General features: G+C 40.6%; 1 protein-coding gene across 3 annotated transcripts in view; it reads right to left on the reverse strand.

Annotated features, from left to right (window-relative positions):
- Dgkg (diacylglycerol kinase gamma) overlaps positions 1-22,440 on the reverse strand; it is a 199,698-nt gene that overhangs the window by 155,790 nt on the left and 21,468 nt on the right. For all 3 annotated transcript variants that reach the window (XR_005726868.2, XM_078043820.1, XM_013361065.4), the window contains exons 2-3: positions 11,069-11,385; positions 508-584 (exon numbers count right to left, since the gene is read on the reverse strand). Coding sequence is in view for 2 of the 3 variants with exons in the window: in XM_078043820.1 (XP_077899946.1) it covers positions 508-584; positions 11,069-11,135 (144 nt within the window). In the remaining variant the exon portion in view is untranslated. The remainder of the gene's footprint in view (positions 1-507; positions 585-11,068; positions 11,386-22,440) is intronic.

Here is a 22,440-nt window from a genome sequence, read left to right on the forward strand (position 1 = left end):
AAAATTCTAATATATGTAGGAAAGCTGGTATGAAAAACAGAAATAGAGAGAGAGAAAGGGAAAGGGACTGGGGAAGATGTTTGAAGCAGTGCTTAAGAGAGGCCTAAAGAGGGTGGGATTGAATGCACAAGAGGAACCATATTCTCCCAGCAACAGGAAAAAAGGTATTGTTAGTTGGGTCAGTAGCTTGTGAAGATCTTTTCTGACTGCTTTAATTTTCTCAGTTATTAGCTGAGAATAAGGGGAGTAGGAGGAATGAAATGCTGGGCACAGAGGAGAAGGTGTGATGTGGTCTGCAGGACAATCGGAGGGATGAATGGATTTTTGAAATAATGCCAGATTGCACTGATGGGTCACTTGAGACTTGAGGGCGAAAAAGAAAAAGAAAAAAAAAAAAGATCAAGGAGCAAGGTCTTCAAGGCAAGCTAAGCCTCTAAGAGGAAAATAGATTATGGAAAGCCTGGAACATGGGGATTTTAAAAAGGCTTAGAATGGAAATGTTCTTACCTCATGTGGTCCATACTGTTGGAGGCTTCCGCCCTCGTTAAATTCAGTCAAGACATCCTTTATCTTCTTGGAGGAATCTGGAGAGACACAATCCACATATGAAACTCTTGTGAGCGGCTAATGAAAACTGAGCCAAGTAAATTCTCTCTGTCTAAGCATGGTTATGATGGAGCAGCCCTCATTCCCAGGACGAGATGGACACACATCCCTTATTCAACCTTCTGCCCTCTCATTTCTCATGTTTTTTTAGTTTATTCTCTCCTCTGATGTCTGAACTATCTTTCTGAACTTTTCTTTCTAAAACGGAAACAGTGAATTTCCCTTTTCCCAGGATAAAGCCTAACCTACCCTTAGCTTGAGTTCAGCACTTGGTGATGTGCTCAAGCCTAATCCTTTTCTCCCATTCAGCCTACTTTTCAGTCACCTCTAATCACATTTTCAGAAATCTCTGAATGTACTGGGTACTTTCAAGGTCTTACTTCTCTTTCTTGCAAACTCAATTTTCAATATCCGGTTCACAGGTCTACTTCTTTGTAAGGTCTTTCTTTGCACTAGTCAGAGTAATCATTCCCTCCTTCAGATCCCCCATAACTTGTACACAACTGTGTAATAGCACTTACAGTATTATAACTATAAACTTATCTTGTTCATCTGTTGCCTAGTTTTACTTTGGGAGTTGCAGTTGGCTGGCGTCTTTATATGTCAGACCAAGATCTAAAATATAACCAATGTTCAGAAAAACAATATATAGATGAGTATACAATCATTTGAGTGGAGATTTTAAAACACTAAAAACTTTGCTAATTTTAAAGGCTCTGTCCTTGGTGCTGAAACATCATTATACACTAGGGCATGTTGGTTTCTTCTAATTCTGGGATCCTAATATCTCTACCTTTTTTTTCTTGATTTTTATTTTCTATCTCGATGGGGGCGGGGTTTGAGCTATTCATCCTGACACAAATACATAACCTCAATTATGTTTCATAATTAGCATGGCTGATTTAATATTCTTATGGCAGTTCTATTATATTTCTGATAGCTGAAACTTTTTCCTCTGGAAGTTAAGCCTTCCCCTGCTCCTCATTCTTTCCCCTCAGCATCCCCTATATATTATATATATTGAATTGAAAGAGTACAAAAAAAAAGACTTAGATTATTCAGGAATCATGGTAAGTGAGAAAATTCTGCTTTCTACAGGAAATAATTCAGAAACTACTGGAGACTTCTTTGGGGAGGTTTATAAAGGAATTGGGAGTCAAGAAAAGGGATTCAATAACTGTCATTAAAAACACATTGTGAGTGCATCCCATATAGTTATCAGCACTTTAGATATCAAAGAAAACCAGGGTTTTCTATGACCTGCTTCCTCTGTCTCCAAGTATTGTGGATAATTAAGAGCTTCTCAAGCTCCATTATTGCTGCTATTTAAACATCTGAGCAAAGGACAATGTCATTAAAAGCTCACACAGTGTTCCTTGTTGTTTGGGCTCTTTGTACAGAGAATTATGGTCTTGTGGGCCTAAGTAAAATAGACATACTTGTAGGCTGGGCTTTCACCCTGGTTTTGCTGACTTGGATTCTATCAAGCAGAAGTTATAATCATTGCAGTATTGAGACATTTGAAATGCCACAGGAAAATGCTGCTGTTGTCTAAAAATGGAAATTTCTTTCTGAAATTCAAAACAGATGTTGAAAAACTAATAGCTCAGTAAGATCCTGGCAGCAGATGCCAACAATTTGGGTTGCTTCCATTCAACTCAGAAATCACTATGGAATGTCAGATGCTATAAGGTACTGTTAATGAACTAGTGGGAAGAGGATCTGAATAACCATGATGATATTAGCTACTCCTTATTGAGGATATTTACCTGTGTATTCTCATAAGATATCCCCTACTAATCCACACAAATTTGGTAATTTTTTTTCAGTTTATAAATGAGGGAGTTGAAATTCAGAGAAATTAAGTGATTTGCCCAAGAGCCAGAGTTTTAGCTCAGGTCTTCTCCTGCTCAAAGTCTATGTTCTTTTCCCTTATATGTCATTCACTATGGCTTTCCAAGTAATTTTTAACAAAACAAAAAGTATAATTAATGCTGTAGAAAGGATATGAAGCTCCATGAAACACAGAGCAAGAAAGTAGTAAAATTAAGATTGAGGCCGAGACTGAGTCTGTCTTCTCAAAAGGATAGCATTTGAGCTGGGGCATAAAGAATGAGTCAAGTTTTGAAAGGCAGACATAAAGTGGAAGGAGTATTCTCAGAAGAGACAGAACAAGCAATTGATGCAGTTGTTTTGGGCACCTCAGAACATTTTTAAAAAGTTAGAATCAGATAACATTTTAGGGCCAGCTTTATAGGGATCTTTAATGCTGAGTTAAGGTTATTGATTTGAATTGTTAAAAGATTTTTTTGGATTGTGGAATAACATAACAAGGTCTTTGTTTTCTACAGGCCACTCAGGAATCAGAATGGAAGAGAGTTCAGAATTAGGTCAGAGCTCAGTTCCATGCTATGTATATTCTAATTATTCTACAAGCTGTTAGACTATTTAGAAACACCCCCCCACTCACATATTTTAGAATCTATTTTAATGGGAGGTTTTCAGTTCAACCAAAGTGATCAGATTTCAAAAATGCAAATTTGAGCACATAAGAACCCTGGTATTCTTTCTGCAATAGTAGTATAAAGTGAGCATTTCTGTCTAAGAACCAAGGGAGTGATTTCAATAGAACTTATACTCTTTTGATGTTATCATCACATTTATCACATCACATTTGGGAGATTCTACAGTTCACCCCAGCAAAAATCATTTGGCCCTAGAGTGCTATGACCCTATTTTTAAAAATACTGCTTTATATTTAGTTAGGATATGTATAGACATACATATTTATCAAATTTGCATTTAACAAGAGATTTTAAAAAGAAAAAAACTGAAGTCATTTATTCTAAGATATCGATGAATAGTCTAAAATTTTTTTTAAAAAAACAATACAATCCAAAAGATTTCTGACTAAATTTCTATGAAGGATATTCCTCATCATGATTTACCTCAATTTGTTTTATGGGCTTTTATAGGCTTTTTTTTTTTTTCCAAAAAAAAAACAAACCCCTAATTCTCAAATTTGAAACTCGTTACTTTCTCTTTGGATGTCCCCTGATATTTTATGGCAGTTTTCTTCTCAGAGGGTTTCTGGGCTGGGTTTCTCTTTCCATGAGGAGTGAGTGGGTATTATGCATGACTAATCCACTTCCATGATCACTGCTCCATTCTGTTTCATCTTAAGACAGTGAAGAACTTCTTTGGAGCATTCTCTGATCTTATTTCAGGTTCCTAGTAGCTAACCTCAGTAGAGAACTCTGTGGTCAAACCCTGTATCATGAGGCTACCACCAGACTCAGAGGACACTGAGTTCCATTTCTGAGTATACAAAACAAGGCCATGGCCACCATTATTTGTAACAACTCCCATTTTGTTGAGTGCTTATTATATACCAGGCACTGACCTAGTAGCCTTAATAATTTTTTTAAAGAGAGAGAGAGAATTTTAATATTTATTATTATTATTTTTTTTAGTTTTCGGCGGACACAACATCTTTGTTTTGTATTGGTGTTGAGGATAGAACCCGGGCCGCATGCATGCCAGGCGAGCGCGCTACCGCTTGAGCTACATCCCCAGCCCAATATTTTATTTAAATCTCTATAACTCCCCTTTAATGTAACAATTATCCTCAATTTAGAGAAGAGAATTAGCCCTCTTTTAGAGAGGAGAAAATTGAGGTTTGTGGGATTCAAGTGATTCCTTCAAGAGATCAAAGCTAGTGAGTGAGTCACTCTTATTTTTAAATATCTGAATAATATGACACAGCTATGAGATTCACTGGATACACAAACACTGGCAAATCAGAAGACAAGACCCTTCCTCTGTGACAGTTACCCTCAAGCCTGACTGTGTGTTGTAATCAGATGGGAAACTCTGTACACACTGAAACTCAGGCCTCACCCTAAGCCAATTAAGCCAACATCTATTGGAAAACCTAGGAATTCATACATATTAAACCTTCCTGTGGGATTCAAATGTTCAAAGTTGAGAACTTCGGCTCTCTGATGTGATTTTATTCTTAATAAGCAAAGACTGTCTTAAGAAGCAGCTGAACTTGTTGAATAATTATTGCCAAAAAAAAAAGAGCACATACTCCAGCAAATCTAAAATTGCTATGCATGGCAGACATGCTCCATTGTTTAAGAAAACACTAAAGAATTACACCCAATAGGTCAACTTATTCACCTGGTTGACAAAGCAGGGGTATGTTTTGCATTAACCATCAATCCATAGTTCTACCTCAAATCTGTTGTTTAGAAGGCTCTTTTCTGTGAAGGTTGCTAGTGGTAACAACTGCACTAAGTTGTTCAATCCAAAATTACTTATTTATGCTCTATGTACCGAGAACTCTGGGTCCTTAATCAAGCATTTGTTCCTAGCATTTGAGCAAGTTCAAAGCCTATATAAGTGAGAAAGACGAAGAGGGGGAGGGAGAAGGGGATGGAACTGGGAACTGAAATGGAGTAAATCAAATTCCATGCACGTATGATTTTGTCAAAATGAACCCAACTATTATGCATAACTATAATGTTCTAAACATTTAAAAACCTATATAAGGAAAAAATTTGGCTCTTCTCACAAACAGTTGAGGATGCCATGTTGGTATGGGGCAGAAATGCCCTCCATATAAACAGACAAATCAGAGATTTGTGTTCATAGAAGAGCATCAGCTGTGCTGTCTGGACCAGAACCCAGAGTTTTATACATTGTCTTCCAGTTAAGAACACTTGAGTATTTGAGCACCAGGTTATTGAACTTTTAAACTTTAAAGTAATCATAAGTCAACATGTTTGGAAGTGAACCTCAAAACCCACATATAAGAGTGAAAAATCCAAGGTGCCTAACTTTTCATTCCTCAAAGTTCTTGAAGAGCTTCTTGAATTATAACAAGCATACGAATTGCCTGGGATCGGGAAAAATGCAGATTCTGACAGCAGAACTGGACCAAGGCCTGAGATTCTGCATTTTGAATTAGATCCAGATGCACTTATTTATGCAGGTCATGGACCTCACTTTTGGTGACCCAGGCAGCATTCCTGCAGATCTGTGGGCTGACCATTGAGGCTTGCCTGTCACAAACCAGAAAGACCATGATGCTGAGGCTACAGGGACATATTCCAAAGACAAGGAAAGGTGGAGATGCAGAGAGAAAGGGGAGAAAAAGTTGATACATGAGGAAAAAAATAAAATATAAATTTTCTATATTCAAATAAAGGCTGGAATGTATGAATAAATTTTCTAATTTTTTCAAGGAGTAAAGAACACAGTGAGATAGATACAAACACACAAAAATTGTGAGGGTCCTGAAAGAGACCCTTGAAAGAGAGAGGATGATGTCCAAACAGAGGAGCCAGGACCAAGAGCACTGCACTGAAAGTCCCATCTCTTCAGTCAGAAGGAATTGGGCCCCAGAGCAGGATGTGGAAGCACCTACAAGAAGTCCAGCTTCATAAGCATTGACTCACTTTATATCCTACTCTCCCAGCTAGGCTTCTTTTCCTGATCACTGTTTATCCTCAGCATGTAGCTCTTTGCCTGGCACAAACAGATACTCAATAAAGATCTATTGAACGACAAGGGCTAGAAAAGGGATTGAGCTGGTCTTGCTTGTGCCATGTGCCCTGTAATTCCCAGAAGCATAGAGGGAAAAGATAAACCAGGTGTTCTCAACCTTGGCTGCATGTTGGAATCACCTGGTCAGCTTTAAAAAATACTGATGCCTGGGTCCCATGCTTCCAGATTATGAGTAAATGGTCCAGAGTGGCATTGAAAATGATCAAAGCTTTGCATGTGATTCAGAATCTGCATTTTAACAAGCTGTCCAGGAGAGCTAAACCAAATTTGGAGAGCCACTGTTCCATCGAAATTTCTCCCCATCCATAGGATTCTGGGACTCCTTGTGGGCAGAGTCCTGGTCCTCACTAAAGAAAAAGACCAGTTGTACTCAAAAAGAGATATGGGTGAGAAATAGTCATGGTTCTCTCTTCTAAGAAGCAATGAGAGATGACCCTTGTGGGTCTTGGATGCAAGTATCAACAATGCGTATTCAGACTCTTACATTGTTCTACCTTTTCAGCCTTAAACATTTTCTCTGGCTCCCCTATTCACATTGACAGGTTTGGATTCTGAACTCTATCTACACTTTAAAGTCAGAAACTTCGCCTTCACTGGACTCTAACAAAACATATATCCTAATGGCACAATGTACTGATCCATTATTTTTAAATATACTTAAAAATTTTGCTCTATTATAATATAATTGAGCTATCTATCATCTGTTTACTAAGGTATGGTTGAAAGTTGAACTCCTTTGGACATTTTTTTAATTTCTTGAAATGGAATTGAAACAAACTGAACTTGCGTTAGAATTGAGAGACTTTAGTTCTAATTCCTATGCTATCATTGACCTTCTGTGTGACCTTGGGCTCCTGGTTTCAGTGCTTTCATTCATAAGATGGGTAGGAATTAGAATTAATGATGAGTAAGATCTCTTTCAGCTTTAAAAATTCTTCATGATCTAAGAAACCACTAGCTGATGAAGGAAATGTTATAGAATTAAAAGTCAAACTGAGGCTTCACCGACTATTTTCCTTTCTGAAAAAAACTAATAGTTTCTATCATTGACAAATCATGGAACTTTTAAATAACAAACAAATAAATCCTGGAAAAATTTCCCCCATCCCAATAAAACAACAGTATTCTCAGAAAGAGGCTCAATAATGGGGGTCCCCATGTGCAATTCTCTCTAAAGTAAAAAAGAAACTTGCTATAAACACAGAAACTAAATCCTGGAAAGGCTCCTGAAGGTCACTGAATCAACCAGACAACTAAGGCTCATATCTTTCTTACAGTGCCTTGGCCAACTCTGCCACATAGTTCTAGGGAAAGGAAACTCAACCCTTGAAAGCCAATCTTCTACCTTGGACAGGCGTGACCTATGATTTCTTCTCACTAGTCCCAGGGCTACCATCTAGTCCCAAGGTTACCATCTTGAAACCATTCATAATTAATTTATCACCTCTTCCCCAAATAGCACTGACATATTTTAATAAACAAGCAGTTTTTCCTTCCCTTCCCCAGCAAAAGCACACTTTATTTCTCCAATCAGGCTGGGAAGCCCCTCACTCCACCAGCAACATTTCTTAAACAAATGTGGTTTATCCATCATCCATTGTAAACTGTAGTACCCATAAATACATGTTTTATGTCCAGAGAGGCATGATCAGGGTAGGGCGGGAGGGGACCCCAATTTGCCTTACTAAACACAATGAGTGTGTTAATGTATTCTAAGATTGTAATAACTTGTTTGGTGAAATGAAATACTTAAATGTATTCAAAAGAAGTCTCTGCAAGCACTAAAAATCATGCTCCCAGAGCTCGTTGAATGATGGAATCATGGTCTCTAAAGATGGTGGCTGACCATCCCCGCCATCCCATCTCTCACTGTGAGCCACTGTCTATGAGATATGGAGTCCATTCCGTCACCCCATGGAATCTGGGTCAGGCCTGGAATGGCTTTAAACCATGGAATGTAGAAGGAGCTCCATTCTAGGACCTCTGAGCCAAGGTGTTTAAAAGGTCTGACAGCTGCTGCCTTTTTGCTCTTGGAGTCTTGGGCCATCATGTTAAAAGTCCTGCTAGAAGCAGACCACATGCAGAGGCCCTGGAAGATGAGGAGGTGCTGGACAGAGAGGCTCCACCTAGGAACCACTATGCAATGGTCTAGTCATTTTGAGTTGTTCCACTTAAAGCCTCAAACATGTGGACCAGAGACTGGTCATGCCCACTGTGTCCTGTGCAGATTCCCAACTTGTTATTCAAATCCACAAGTTTTGAAGTGGTTTTGATGCAGCAATAGATAATTGGGATACTGTTAGAAGAAAACAGCATACAAAATAGTATTGGATGTATATTCCCAAGTTTATGCCTCCACAAGCAGTTTTTATCATTTTTTTTTCTTTTTCATTGGTGCATTATGATTATATGTAATAGTGGAATTTGTTTTTGCATATTTGTAGAGGCACAAAATATAACAATATAACTTGGTTGATTTTTTTCCAAGAGCAGTTTTAGAATGGATTTTCCCCTCCCAGAAAGCCACCAGAGACTATGCAGGTTTATGCTACATAAATGGAGCACTCCAAGAGCCCCTCCCACTTGGTAACTTCATGGGAGGAAGTTCTCAGTTCTCGGGCTGCACACTTCATTATTTCGCTATTGTAAAGCTCCTGTTTATGTGGTTGTGGAAGAGCGGTTGCTATGGCAATGTGATCTGACTGAATACCAGAATGCATCTAAAAGTGACTTTTTCAGGGTTTCCTCTCAGGACTAATTATTTTCCAAGAATTTTATCTTTTTTTCCCCTCTCCTATTAGAACAACAGGTCTGGAGTACCTTGCCTAGTCCTGGGACATAGAAAGGATAAGAAAGGGTCACAGGACAAAGAGGATGGCTGAAGAAAAAAAAATCCAAGCTAGGGAAGGGCCACTTATTACTAAATACTCTGGTTTCTCCCTTAGAGCTCACTCAGCTAAATCATCTGATATGGGTTCAATTGTCCCCCCCACCCCATTCATATATTAACGTCCCAATCCCCAGTACCTCAAAATGCGACTTTATATAGGGCGGATGCAGACGTGATTAGTTGAGCTGAGGTCCTACTGGAATGGGGTGAGTCTAATTCAGTAAAACCATGTCCTTATAAAAAGGGAGAATTTAGACAGAGTCAGGCACACAGGGACCATGTGAAGGGACTCAGGGAGAACATGGCCAATGGTAAGCTGAGGAAACAGGCCTGGGATAGGTCCTTCTCTCACAGTCTTCAGAAGGAACCATCCCTACAAACTCCTTGATTTTAGATTTCTAGTCCCCACTGATTAAAGACAATAAATTTCTTGAATCCCCCTATGTGTGGTACACACTCTCCCGTATTGATTTCCCTGGCCTTGGATTCCTTGTACCTTGTACCTTTATAAGCTCCATTTAGCCAACACCTCCTTCCTGATGCCCTAGAGCAATTCTCTGTTTCTGTCAGGAGCACATTTCTGACCCCCTAACAAGATTCTGATCCCTCTAGGGTAGGACTCTTCTATATGCTTCTTTTTCATCCTTGTCGGGCTGATACTTTGCTGACCTATGAAGCAGGCTAAATTAAATTCAAGCTACCCCAGGGGGTGATTCCTTGTTCCCTGTCAATACACTGTAGAGTTTCTTTAAACTCATCAAGGTTAGACAAGAAAGCACAGGCCACACAGCACCAAGAGGGAGAACGATCAGGATCCAATGGGACTCTTGTTGACCTTGGGACCATGTGACGTCACAGGATGTTAGGCCCAGATGGTACCACAGGGTTAGAACACCTCGTTCAGTCCTCTTATTGTACAGAAGAGGACATGGAGGCTTGGGGTATTCAGGACTGTCTCAAGAAGCAGAGCTGGTAATTGTGGGAGGCCTGGTTTACTTTTAGATCCGTGGTGTGGACAAGGGCTGCCTGAGGGAGAGGGAGGGGCTGCCTGAGGGAGAGGGAGGGGCCACCAGAAGGGCAATTGGAGGGGACCTGTACAACCTTAGCAGGCAGGTGGAAAGCTGCCATTATAATTAAAAGGAAGGGGGAAGAAATTGGGTAGGTGGCGCAACTCTGCATGACAAAGCACTCAAGAAAATCAGTGCCGTGGCACAGTCAATGAAGACCACTCTGTGCAGAGGGAAGTGATCACACAGGCTTCTGCCTCAGCCTAAGCAGATTCCTGTCACCAGTTGGGATTAGCAGTGACCCATGGCGGGCACAACTAAATGCCCATGTGTGAAGGCACCACTCCACTGCTGACTTAATGCATTGAAATGGTTCCTGGGCACAATGAATGGGAAACCAAGAGTCCAAGCAAAAGCCCAAGACTTCCCAGATCAAAGTCAAGAGAGATTCACACAGAGTTCAGTCCCTAACTGAAAGAAGGTTTTTGGGTCCAAATGCAAAAGTGTTCAAGTCAGTCACTGAGTAACACGGAAACACAGAAATTGCAGCACTTCAAAATTATGCAAAAGAGATTTAACTGATTTGACCAAATGCTTATGATGGTGTTGGGTGAAAAGCTCAGGTTTCAAAAACAAGGTACATTGTTAGAACTCAACTATGTAAAGCAATATGCACAGGAGGAGAGTGATCTGAACCCATCCTAGGGTTGACCAGCGATTTTTAACCCACTCTATTTTCTTCCATGAATATCCCAAATTCTGTGGTGAGCATGTATTATTTATAGAGCCTAAAGGTAATTACTTATATATTTTAAAAAATATTTTGTTTTTATATTAAAGACCCTAATTCTGTGTTTATAAGGCAATAGAAACTGTCAGGCCTGATTTTGCTCTCTGTGGCTTTTTTTTTGTATTGCTCTGTTCTCCAGAAATACCCTCTCCAGGCAAGATGAAATCCCATCCCGTTTCTGTCCATCATCCATTTACTTACATTCAGAGTATTTCTGAAGTTGGTCAAATTCTTCGGGAGTGAGAGAGACCCATTGCTCTTCGCTCATCTTTAAACTGGGTGTGAGCACGTTGAGGCCAGGGATGGAACTGTGTTCACCAGGGTGAAGCTGAGGCCCAGCACAGGGACTGGCTCATTGCAGGTGTGCAACAAATGAGCCCTTCAGGACACTTCTCACCGGACTCAAGCGCCTATGGTAGCAGCAGGCACGTTTCTGAAGTTGCGAAAAATCTTCTGCTATTCCTCAGGTAACATTCTCCTGTTTGTAGTCAAGGTGAATTCACAAATTTTGGCTTTTCCTAGGTAGAAGCAGAAAAGACATTGAAAATGAGAATGTTAGAATTAAAAAAAAAAAAAGAAAAACACAAAAGTTCTTTGCTGAAATATCCACAGAAGGCAATGGTTCAGAGGGTTTTCAGGGAGCAATCTCCCTTTGGAAAGGGCTGAAGAGGGCATAGAAACCAGAGCAACACAACTGCCGTTTGTTGTTTAGCTGTGGGTGGGTGTCAAGTGGCAATCTGTGGCCTGTATGAATATAGGTAGGCCATGCAGGTGTAAAGGTAAAATTTCCAAGCTGATTCTAAGCCGCAGAGCCTGAGTTAAAGTGTAAAAGACCAGGCATCCTAAAGTTTCCAAAGTGCAGGGATTGGGTTAAAAAGTAAAAGACTGGGTATTGTTAGAGTCCCTCTGCTACCCCCAAAACCTGTAATCCCTGTAGCTGTTAGGACAATACTGGAACTGCCCAGTAAATATTTCCACTGACTTTCTGGTTGTTTAATAGCTAAGGGTTCCGAGTTGCTTGGCACGTAGGCATTGCAGGACCTAAACCAATCAGTTTGAATGTGTACCCCACCTAGGAGCACCAATCACTCTTGCCCTGATTGTTCCCGCCAATGTATGCACTAATCCTGACTTAGGGTTGTTGTTCAATTTTCCCGCGCCTCATGATGATTTGTTCTGATGTATGCAAAGCCCCCCACCCTCTCCAAAAAGTGTACTTAAGCTCTGCTTGAACTCTGCTCTGGGCTCTGGGCTTCTCTCCCTTCTTGAGTGGGCACAGAGTCCCAGCGCGCTGGAACAGGATCCTCAATAAACTTCCCCCCTGCGATTGCATGAAGTGAGTCTCTTGTGTGGTTTCTCCCCTCTGACGCTCCGCTGCACCCCAACACAGGGAAGGCCTGTATAGGTAGGACTTACTGGGAAAGTTTAACTGGTTCAGGCGAGTGGTAGTATTAGGGCTACCTAAAGGAATCCGCATGGAATGAAAATGCCTTAGGATGCCCCAAGAGTAATTACAGGAACAGTAATCTATAAGGGAAGATTTGAAAGGTGAGCCATTCTCTCCTTCACTGATTTCTAAATTCTACTATTATAGCTGCTTACCTTCCCCTAGTGAGCCATTTTGAAAATTCATATAATGCCAAGATTGGCTAAAATCTAGTGATAGAAGCAGTTCTGTGTCCTCTCAGAGCCATAAAAAGGAGGTAAGAGGGAAGGCCTGCTGAGGGGCCTAAATGAAAGAAAAGGGAATGGACTCAGAAAAATGGTGTCTTTTTCTTTTATCCCCTCCTAGCACGGCATATTACAGTAAATCAGTTCTGTGGGATATAAAATTAATGTAGTAGGCCAGGACCAGCACTTAAAAACATGAAATAGAACAGGGTAGAATGGAACGGAGTTGAAAATATTACTGTGCAGCTACCATAGTAAAAGTATGCCTTGCCTGGGGACTTGCCTTTCAGTTATACATGAATCTGTAGACTGATCATAATTAGGAGTTTAATTCTTGTTCTGGTTGAGATTTAAAAAATTTGGTTGGAAACCATCAACCCAATAGGAGGAGAAATAAAGACGAGTTGCAACACAGGATCCTACGTTACTAAAGAATAAGCCACTGCTGGGCACGGTGGCGCATGCCTTTAATCCCAGAAGCTTGGAAGGCTGAAGCCAGGGGGATCGCGAGTTCAAAGCCAGCCTCAGCAAAAGTGAGGTGCTAAGCAACTCGGTGAGACCCTGTCTCTAAATAATATAGGGCTGGGGATGTGGCTCAGTGGTCGAGTACCCCTGAGTTCAATCCCCAGTACCAAAAAAAAAAAAAAAAATGGTTTTAATAAAATAGTATCCATCCTGGGAACCAACTTCAAAGCAGGTTTGGGGATCCTGGAGCATACAAGCAATGTAGGATGGAGGTCCCAGTGGGCAGGCATATGTGGGGAGTTCTCTGGAGAAGTGAATAGGTGGGCTGACCAGATGCGGGGGTAGGGGGGAGAGGGACTCCAGTTCTGTAAGGAAGGGCAGTAGATGGGAGTGCACGGCTGGCAGGTGAGATGCCTGCATCGCTGGGAGCATTTAAGTGGATTTCTTCCCTCTATAAAGGACCAGTCTCTCCTTAATCAAGGGGCAAATTTGATTCTGCACTTGGCACCTGCCCTTGCTGATCACCAGTTCCAAATCCCACAGGCAGCCTTTCAATTCTCCCTTGCTTCGTCACAGCCTGTGCCATGGCAGAAAACTCCCACGTTGAACCTTGCTTATCTTTCTGAGTGTTCCTTTTCTCAGTCTCCTTTGGTCTCTTCTTTCTGTAAACATTGGTGTTTCCAAAATTCTATCTTCAGCTGTCTCCTCACTCTACCTCCCTTCCTTCCCTGAGGGACCTCATCTGTCTCCACAACTTCACTTACTCTCTGGGGCTAAGTTCTCTCCCAATGTGGATCTGAATATTTGGATCTTCAGAGTCCTCCATCCAGATGTAAATATCCAAGTTTCTACCGTGACTTTGCTGATTGTTCCAAACCACCTTAAGCTGGCACCTTCCAAGTCTCCAGCCTGCTCCTCCTCTGCATGCTGGTCAAGCCTTACCAGGGCTACACCCAGGCCTGAGGCTGAAGGTCCACCTAAGCTCCTCCCCTTTCTCTCCAGCTAAATCCAAGCACCCATCCAGTAGTGTGGCTGTCTCTCACATATCCCCTCCTCACCAGCACACCAGGCCCCCATCATCTTCTGCCATGTCTTTGACAACAGCCTCTTCTGATCTCCTAGTCTTAAGTTTTTCTCTCTTCCCCTTGGTCTGCTCTGCAAATTGCCAACCAGATCACATCTCTCCAAGTAACAGAATTTTTCAGTGCTTTCTATTGCTTATAGAATGAGATGTAATCTTCTTTTCATGATACACGAGCTCTTTATGATCTAGTCCCAGATCATCAATTCAGTCCCAAAGCAAGAGATGTCTCTTAGAAATGTTTTCCATCTTACTAGGGAGTTCAACATTACGACCGCAATTACCAATGTTGCTGCTATCATTTAATGGACACTCATTTCACACTGTGCCAAATGCTTTACGTACCTTATCTAATTTAGTCCTCATAAGAACACGTACATTAAGTGTAGTCATGAACTGCATAATGACTTTGGTCAACAACAGACTATAGACCTCATATGCGATAGTGGTCCCAAAAGATTATAATGGAGCTGGAAAATTCCTATGGCCCAGTGATGTTCTCGCTATCATGTCATAGCTCCACACATTACTCGTGATGGTGGTAATACTAGTATAAACAAATTACTACACTGCCAGTAATATGAAAGCATAGCACATACACTACAAACAACATGTAATACTTGATAGTAAACGAATAAGTTACTAGTTTATGTATATACTACACAATACTTTTTATCACTATTTTAACATGTTCTCCTACTTATTAAACAAAAAGCTTACTAAACTAATAGGCCATGCTATGATGGCAGTGGCCTCATACACCCCATGTAACCACATCCCTCATTCACATCAAGAGATTGGACCTAATACCACGTAAGTTTGTGTAAGTAACTGTATGTTGTTCACACAAAACCAAAATTGCCCAACAATGCAGCTCTTAGAACACACCCCTGCCATTAAATGAAAAATTACTGTATTGCTGTCTCTATTTTGCAGGTGAGAAAAATGAGGAGGCAGAAAAAGGAGAATAAGGCAGTCACCACTGCTTTGGTTTAAGAATGCCTCAATGGTCTAATTATTCTTCACATTTTCGTCAGCAGAATTCTAAGAAGACGCAGAGGCATACCGCATGATAGGGCAACATTGGACTCAATGCCAAAGGCAGGGAATTGGAATCGGAGGCTCTGTCTCTTGTTGATTTGATTCTAGATAAATCTTTCATTAATTCAACTTCAGCTTTTTCCTCTTAAAAATGAGGATACCAGCAGGGCGTGGTGGCACATATCCATAATCCCAGTGGCTCTGGAGACTGAGGCAGGAGGACCACAAGTTTAAGGCTAGCCTCAGCAACTTAGTGAGACTCTGAGCAACTTAGCAAGACCCTGTCTCAAAATAAAAAATAAAAAGGGCTGTGGCTATGGCTGAGTGGTGAAGTGCCTCTGGGTTTAATCCCTGGTTCTAGGGAAAAAAAATTGGTGAGGATATCGATTTTGAAAAAAGGCTCACTGAGTTGATGTTAGGAAGAAGTGAGTTAATAAATATATGCAAACTACTAAGCCCCCAAATTCCCACTTAGCACAATGCATGTCAGGTAGTGAACATTCAATGAATACTTACTCTTCTTAACCGCTACTGACACAGTGCTTAGCAATATGGCTTAAGCAGTCAGCTGACAGCAGTTGGAAGGAAGGTCTACGGTGTTTCACAGACTTCAAAACCTCCTCTTAATCTTGTTCCAGGTGGTTGAATTTTGTAATTACTGTCAAAGTTTTATCCACTAGTTTTAATATTCACTCTTGCCTAGATTAATTATTACTATGGTAGTGATTTTCTAAATCCATCATTCTCTATATATTTATTAGTTGAGAATCTACTGCAAGAAGGAGTTTTCCCTTCTCCTTTATTTATTTATATCAGCATATATATGTAAATTATTATGTCAGTATATATGCACTATGAAAAGTACATATATAATAAATGCAAATTATATTAAGTAAACATATAAATAATGAACACATATAAATAAGTATAGAATATGTTGCTTTAATATACATATATTTATTATATATATTATGTTATATATAATATATTATATATATTCAATTATATTCATGGATTCTTATTTTATCCAGTGGGTTATAATCCATTGCTATCTTTGTTTGTTTGGATTCTCAAATTGTCTCAGATTTGAACAGCAGAAGCTCATTCCAACCACCTGGAACAAGACTAAGAGGAGGTTCCTTATTTTGTAAACATATTCCCTACAGATCTAGGAAATACATGCACATGTACACAGACATCTCATCTCTGTCTGCCTCTCCATCCATCCATCACCCTGACTTCATGCTCATGCCTCCAACTCCAGTACAACAATGTCCATTTTAGCCTTCCCCTTGTTCCATATTTTTAAGCCCTCTTCTCCAACAAACGTTGTTTCCATTATTGACAAGATACTTATTTGTTCAACATTACCACACACAGAAATTTCGGAACTGCTAGTTCACATCTCTGTGAAAAAGAGTTCACAATTTGCTTTCAGGTTTTTTGATTTTCAGGCAACAGTCTCTCCTCAAAAGATTATTTTCCAAAGCTGCTTGCGTCAGTTCTTTCCCACCCCCATTACTTTCTGTTTGAATTTCACTTTAGGGTGTTTTCTCCATTCCCAGGGATTCTTTTCAGTTTGGTTCCAAATGCCTGAATCATATTAAAGGGTATACTCAGGGAAGCATTGTTTCCCCCCATTCTTTTTTCTCTGTTCCTATCTCTCTTTTTTCCATCTTATTCCCACTCACCCCTGAAAGTTTTTTGTCAATTTTTCCTGTGTTAATTGTTGCACAGAGAGCAGACACATGGACACCTTATTTCCCTTTCCTCCTTCCACAAAAGACAGCACATGATAGATGGTTGTTTGCATTGTTTTTTTCACTTAACAATGTAGTCTATGAATCACTCCATATCTATTCATAGAGATCTTCCTCATTTAGAACCAAATGTGACTCTAACAATTCCTTTTCAGAGGCTTCTTGGGGCTTAAAGGGCCAACTCCTCAGCCAGTTCTAACCCATGGTGATAGTCCACCTTCCCATTCTCACCCCAGTTACCTCCTCCCCCACACATTTTATGCTTTAGCCAGATGGACCTTCTGTCTACTTCTAGCACTAGCAAAGTGCCTGACACACGGCAGGACCTCAGAAACCTTAGTTAATGGACAAATATGCCATGTCTTTAATCTACCTGGGATGCCCTTTATTATTTAATTCTTATAACAAACCACCTTGCTACTCATCTCTCTGGTTCCGTATAAAAAGTTGCTTCTTTTCTTTTTGGAACTCTTTGAGCAAATTTATCTGCTCTCCCAGTTGTGTTCCATAGGACTCCACAGGTTTCCGTATTGACATTGACAGTCCTGGGTGGGAGACGAAAACCTAAACAGCTAATTAACACACAAGCCGCGGGGCTGGAGTTGTAGCTCAGAGGTAGAGAGCACTTGCCTCACAAGTGTGAGGCACTGGGTTCGATCCCAGCACACATAAAAACAAATAAAGGCAGTGACTCCATAACAACTAAAAAAAAAAAAAAAAAAAAAAAAAAAGATTGAAAAAACAAACACAGTCACAAGTCGTAAGGGTAGTGGTACAGATATGACCAGGGCATTATGGGACTGAGCAGCCATGGAGGCCAGGTAGCTTCCTGAAAGAGCTGATGCGCTTGGTGAGGAGGGGTAAGGAGGGGAAGAGGTGTCTGTTGTAATAACTCAACAAATGCTCTATTATTACCATCATTGTTCCATTGTAGCTCAGGCCTTGGCTTCACAGGGGAAGGAGTGGCACTGTTCTTTGTTTCTGCCAGGAGAAAACAGGGGCTGAAACACTGCTTGATTCTGTAAATGGATCCCACACCACAGCCCACCTCTGCCTTTCTGCCCTTTGATAGGGATGACAGCTCTCACACAAGAGGGCTGCTGGAGCTCCCACCAGCCGGCTTTTCCTCTCAGCAGCCAAGCCCAATCACTTTCCTCTCAGAGGCTCCTTTCAGTGTAAACAATCTTCTTTTTACCACCCTGAGCATCTTTCCTGACAGGACAAAATTTAATAGGGTTTTCTAAATAAAACTCAGATTGGATATTGTCTGACTTGGATGGGAGAAGAGTATTTGATGTCACTAAAGCTATGCCACTCTGAGCAATGGCTTCAGCTCCCTGGGCCTCAGTTTCCTTGCCTATAAAATGAGGGGGTGGGAATAATGGTTCTTGACACATTTTCTAGCTCTGCAATTTTGTATACTGGATCGAACTCTATTTGTTCTGTACAGATGTCAGCATGGAAATCACAAGTCAGGAGGAGATGGCAAATTCAATGAGTATTGAATTGCACCCCAGGTCTCTCTATTCATTTGAATGAATCATCCATACCCAATTATCCAGGAACAAACACCTTTTCATCTCCTCTTTGCTCTCCTAAAAACATTAATTCATGAATATGACATCAGATTGGGGGAGCTTATTTATATGCATCTGAAGATTGATAACAAAGCCATAATGCACCCATTTTTTTTTTTTATAAAAGAAGAATGACTAGAAGCTAAAAAGAGTCCTTTCTCTTCCCAGACTTGGGACAAGTCACCTCTTGACAACTGTCCCATCTCTGGCATTTATTCCCATTATTCCTTCTTTGATCCCGTGACATTTATGTGGCCTCTGCATTTCAGTTCAAGTATCACCTACTTTAAGAAGTTCTCATACATTGCCCAGCCTAGTCTGGGCATGGCTTCTCTGTTCTCCAATAGCACTTTGGGCTTTTCTTCATTATGACACTTACCACACTATATGGACTTGCCAATGTTAAGGTTTAGATATTAGGTGTCCCCCAAAAGCCCACATGTAAGACAATATAAGGAAGTTCAGAGGTGAAATGATTGGGTTATGAGATCCTCATTTAATTAATGGATTAATCACCTGATATGGATTAACTGGGCTGTAACTGTAGGAAAGTAGGGTATTGCTGGAGGAAGTGGGTCACTGGGGGCGTACCTCTGTCCAGCAGAGCTCTCTCTGCTTCCTTACTGCCATGTCCTGAGCTGCCTTCCTCTGCTACATCCTTCCACCATGATATTCTGCCTCACCCCAAGCCCAGAGCTATGGAGACGGTGGTCTATGGACCAAAACTTCTGAAAATGTGAGCCAAATAAACTGTTCCTCCTCTAATTGTTCTTGTCAGAGCTTCTGATCACAGTGACAAAAAAAGCTGACTTAAATACCAACTCTCTATCTTATTGAACTCTGAACTCCTTTTGGGCAGAAAAAGCGTTCGTCTACTTCACAGCTCTCGACATTATAAGGTCTCTGAAGGTTCATTTCTTGACCACTAGAAAAGTCATGCTTGACCTTTTTTGACAGAGATCATTTGCATGGAACAAAAGATCTTACCACATCTGTCTGCATGTCCACGTAGAGATAGAACAGAGTGATAATAAAGAATGGGAGAACAAAATCCTCAAGTTGGAATAAAATTGTTGAATAGTAGCCTTATTAGTTGCTAACTTTATAATAAAATATGGTTTGACACATACCTTTTAATATAAAATATGACCTTTGAGTTTAAAGGCTATCAGGATTATGAACTCTAACCTACAAACTTATAACATGACCACTTTATTATGCTTGACCTGATAGTAGATTCAAGTTATTAAGTTGCTTGAATCTATTAATGAATTGTCACAGCCCATTATATTGGTGGTCCCTAAGAAACCATACTTCCTACTATGCACAGCCTTTTGGAGTCCCTTCCTTCTGAGTTTGGGCTATACCTGTGACTTGCCTTAATCACAGAGATGCAGTGGACAGACGTGATGCTGTGCCTGTCAGGCCCAAGCCTTGAGAAGTCCTGGTAGCTTCCATTTTTGTGTTCTTGGGAGCAATGAACTGCCTGATATGAATTTCAACCACTTTGTTGGAAAGATCACACAGAGACCACGTGGAAAGGCCAGACAGACAAAGAGAGGTTAACATCACTTGGAGGAGAACTGAGCAACCCAGCCACTGACAAGACCTGAAACCCCACATATAAGACCCCAATCAGACATTTCAGCCAGAACTCCATCATGCGGGGCATACAAGACAAGAAACCATCTTGGATTTTCCAGCCTTCATTAACATCATGCAGAATAGAAATAACTTATCCATGCTGAGCCTAATCTGGATTCCTGTGTACACAATCATGCAAAATAATAAAATGAGTGTTGAGCTAGTATGTTTTGGAGTACTTAGTTATGTAGACATAGATAACCAAAACAACTGTATAAGCACTTTTGGGTTCAGATTACATATGTATCTGTTTAGCAACAGGATATGCATGATTCATGCTTGAACTACAACTTGTTCATATCTTAAAATCTAGTAATTGGAAAATTGTAGACTAAAAATAAATTTGATGCAAATAGGTACCACTGCGTGCTGTAGGGTTAACCAAATATCCTCCACAGACTAATATGATAATGCTGAAGTCAAATGAACTATAATTTCTAATTAAAACGAAACTATAGCAGTAGCTGAAAACCACAACCAACTCAAAACAAGACTGACATTGCAATGAAAATGATAACAACGTGGCCTTCCCCCAGGTCACAGGATTCTAACCATCTGCTTAAGTGCGGGGGCAGTAGCTGCTGAGCCTTTAGAGGCAGGCTGACTTCACAGATAACTGAATTAGAGCCTTCAGGGAACTTGGTAATGAGCTAATTTGAGTTTATGAATAGCAAATATGAGTAATACCTAATAACTCATTTAGTAGATTAGCAGCATATGGTCCGTAGTCCTTAAACATAAAAATTAGTCTTGATATGACATGCCACTCATACGAATTCAGAGAGGATTTCCATTTGAAGAACACTTTGTACCCCTTTAGTGGCCTGAGAATGAAGATGAGAGTCTTCTCCAGGGGAGTCACAAAAATGTCAGGCTCAGTCGAGCTTCTCATGTGCAGGGGGCAGAGATCAGGAGGGTTGGTGTACATCAGAGGCTTTTAGGCTCTTAGGGGAAGTTGAGACCTGCTACTGCAGGGGGCTGAGGGTTGATTTGGGGAGTCTCTTGAGGATAATAGCTTGAGGATGAATCATTGAAACATTTATGTGTTTACCTAATCAAGAAAATTTTCAATAGTCATCAATAATAAGAGCAACCTTCATTTATAGACTAGGGCACATCTGGTACTTTACTCACCACATCTGTATATTCATCAAACCCTGTGAGGAAGGTATTTTTTATGCCCATTTTACAACAGTAAAAATGGACCCAGAGTGATTTTTCCACTAGTGACAGGGTGGTATTTGGACCCAATCCATTTTGGTTTTCCCTCCACCATATTACTTCTGGGTGAAAAGTATCAAGTACCTAAGTGCCTGGCCCTGTGCAAGGTGCTAATATAATCAATCAATAAGCCAGAATTAGAGATCCTATACCCTCATCCTCAAATGGAAGGTAAACAAGAAGGCATAGTATGTTCCTGTGAGGCCAATATTTGTTGAGGGGAAATAGGCTATATTAAATATGAACACAGAATGGAATAGAATGCAAAATATGGAGGAAGTTTGGAGGCAAAAACATGAGACTTCAACAAAATCTTGCTCTGGGGCCACCAGTTTGTGAAACCCGGGAGGATGTTTGCTCTTCTTTGCCACTAGGGGCGCAACAGGGGGAAATGTAAATGGAAGGTTGCACATAGCAATAGGCAGGTCCAATGCCACTCCAGGGCTGAGGGGGTAATGGAAGGTCCCTTTCTTGAGATTACTATCTGGGGAAAATTTATTCCCTAGACTCAGACCCGGTATCAGGAAGACTTCTGCCCAAATCATCAAGAACACGTCTAGCCTTAGAATTAGAGATATCAGAATTCAAATCTTAGTTTTACCACACACAGCTATGTGATATGAAAGAAGTTGTTCTTTATTTCTAAATGGGAATAATAGTATTAGTACATGCTTTACAAAATTATTAGCATAATGTTAGTAGTAAGTAAGTAGAACTTATATATATATCAATGGTTTTTAAACTGTGGTTCCCACACCAGCAGAACAGCATCACCTGAGTTAAATGTTAAAAAAAAAAATTCTTGGAACCCACCCCTGACCTACAGAAACTCAGGGTGACTCAGCAAGGAACAAGTATTCTGTGACCTCTGGTTTCCATTAACATGGGGGCGGGGGTCAAAGAATTGGACCTTGGAGTACCTGAGCTATTCCTTTTCCTTAAGGAGCCCTCAAGCAGACAGATTCTGGATCTCTCGTGTCAGTCCCACATTCTTGAGGCAAGAAAACATTAGAAGGAAGCCAGGGCTCTACGACTGCCAGAAACCTGTCATTCTGCCACACTCCTAAAATTCTCATGTTATGACTTATGTTCCCTGCAGAGTTTTCCCTTTCT

This window comes from Ictidomys tridecemlineatus, chromosome 3 (assembly GCF_052094955.1).
Source record: "Ictidomys tridecemlineatus isolate mIctTri1 chromosome 3, mIctTri1.hap1, whole genome shotgun sequence".
Classification (NCBI taxonomy): Eukaryota; Metazoa; Chordata; class Mammalia; order Rodentia; family Sciuridae; genus Ictidomys; species Ictidomys tridecemlineatus.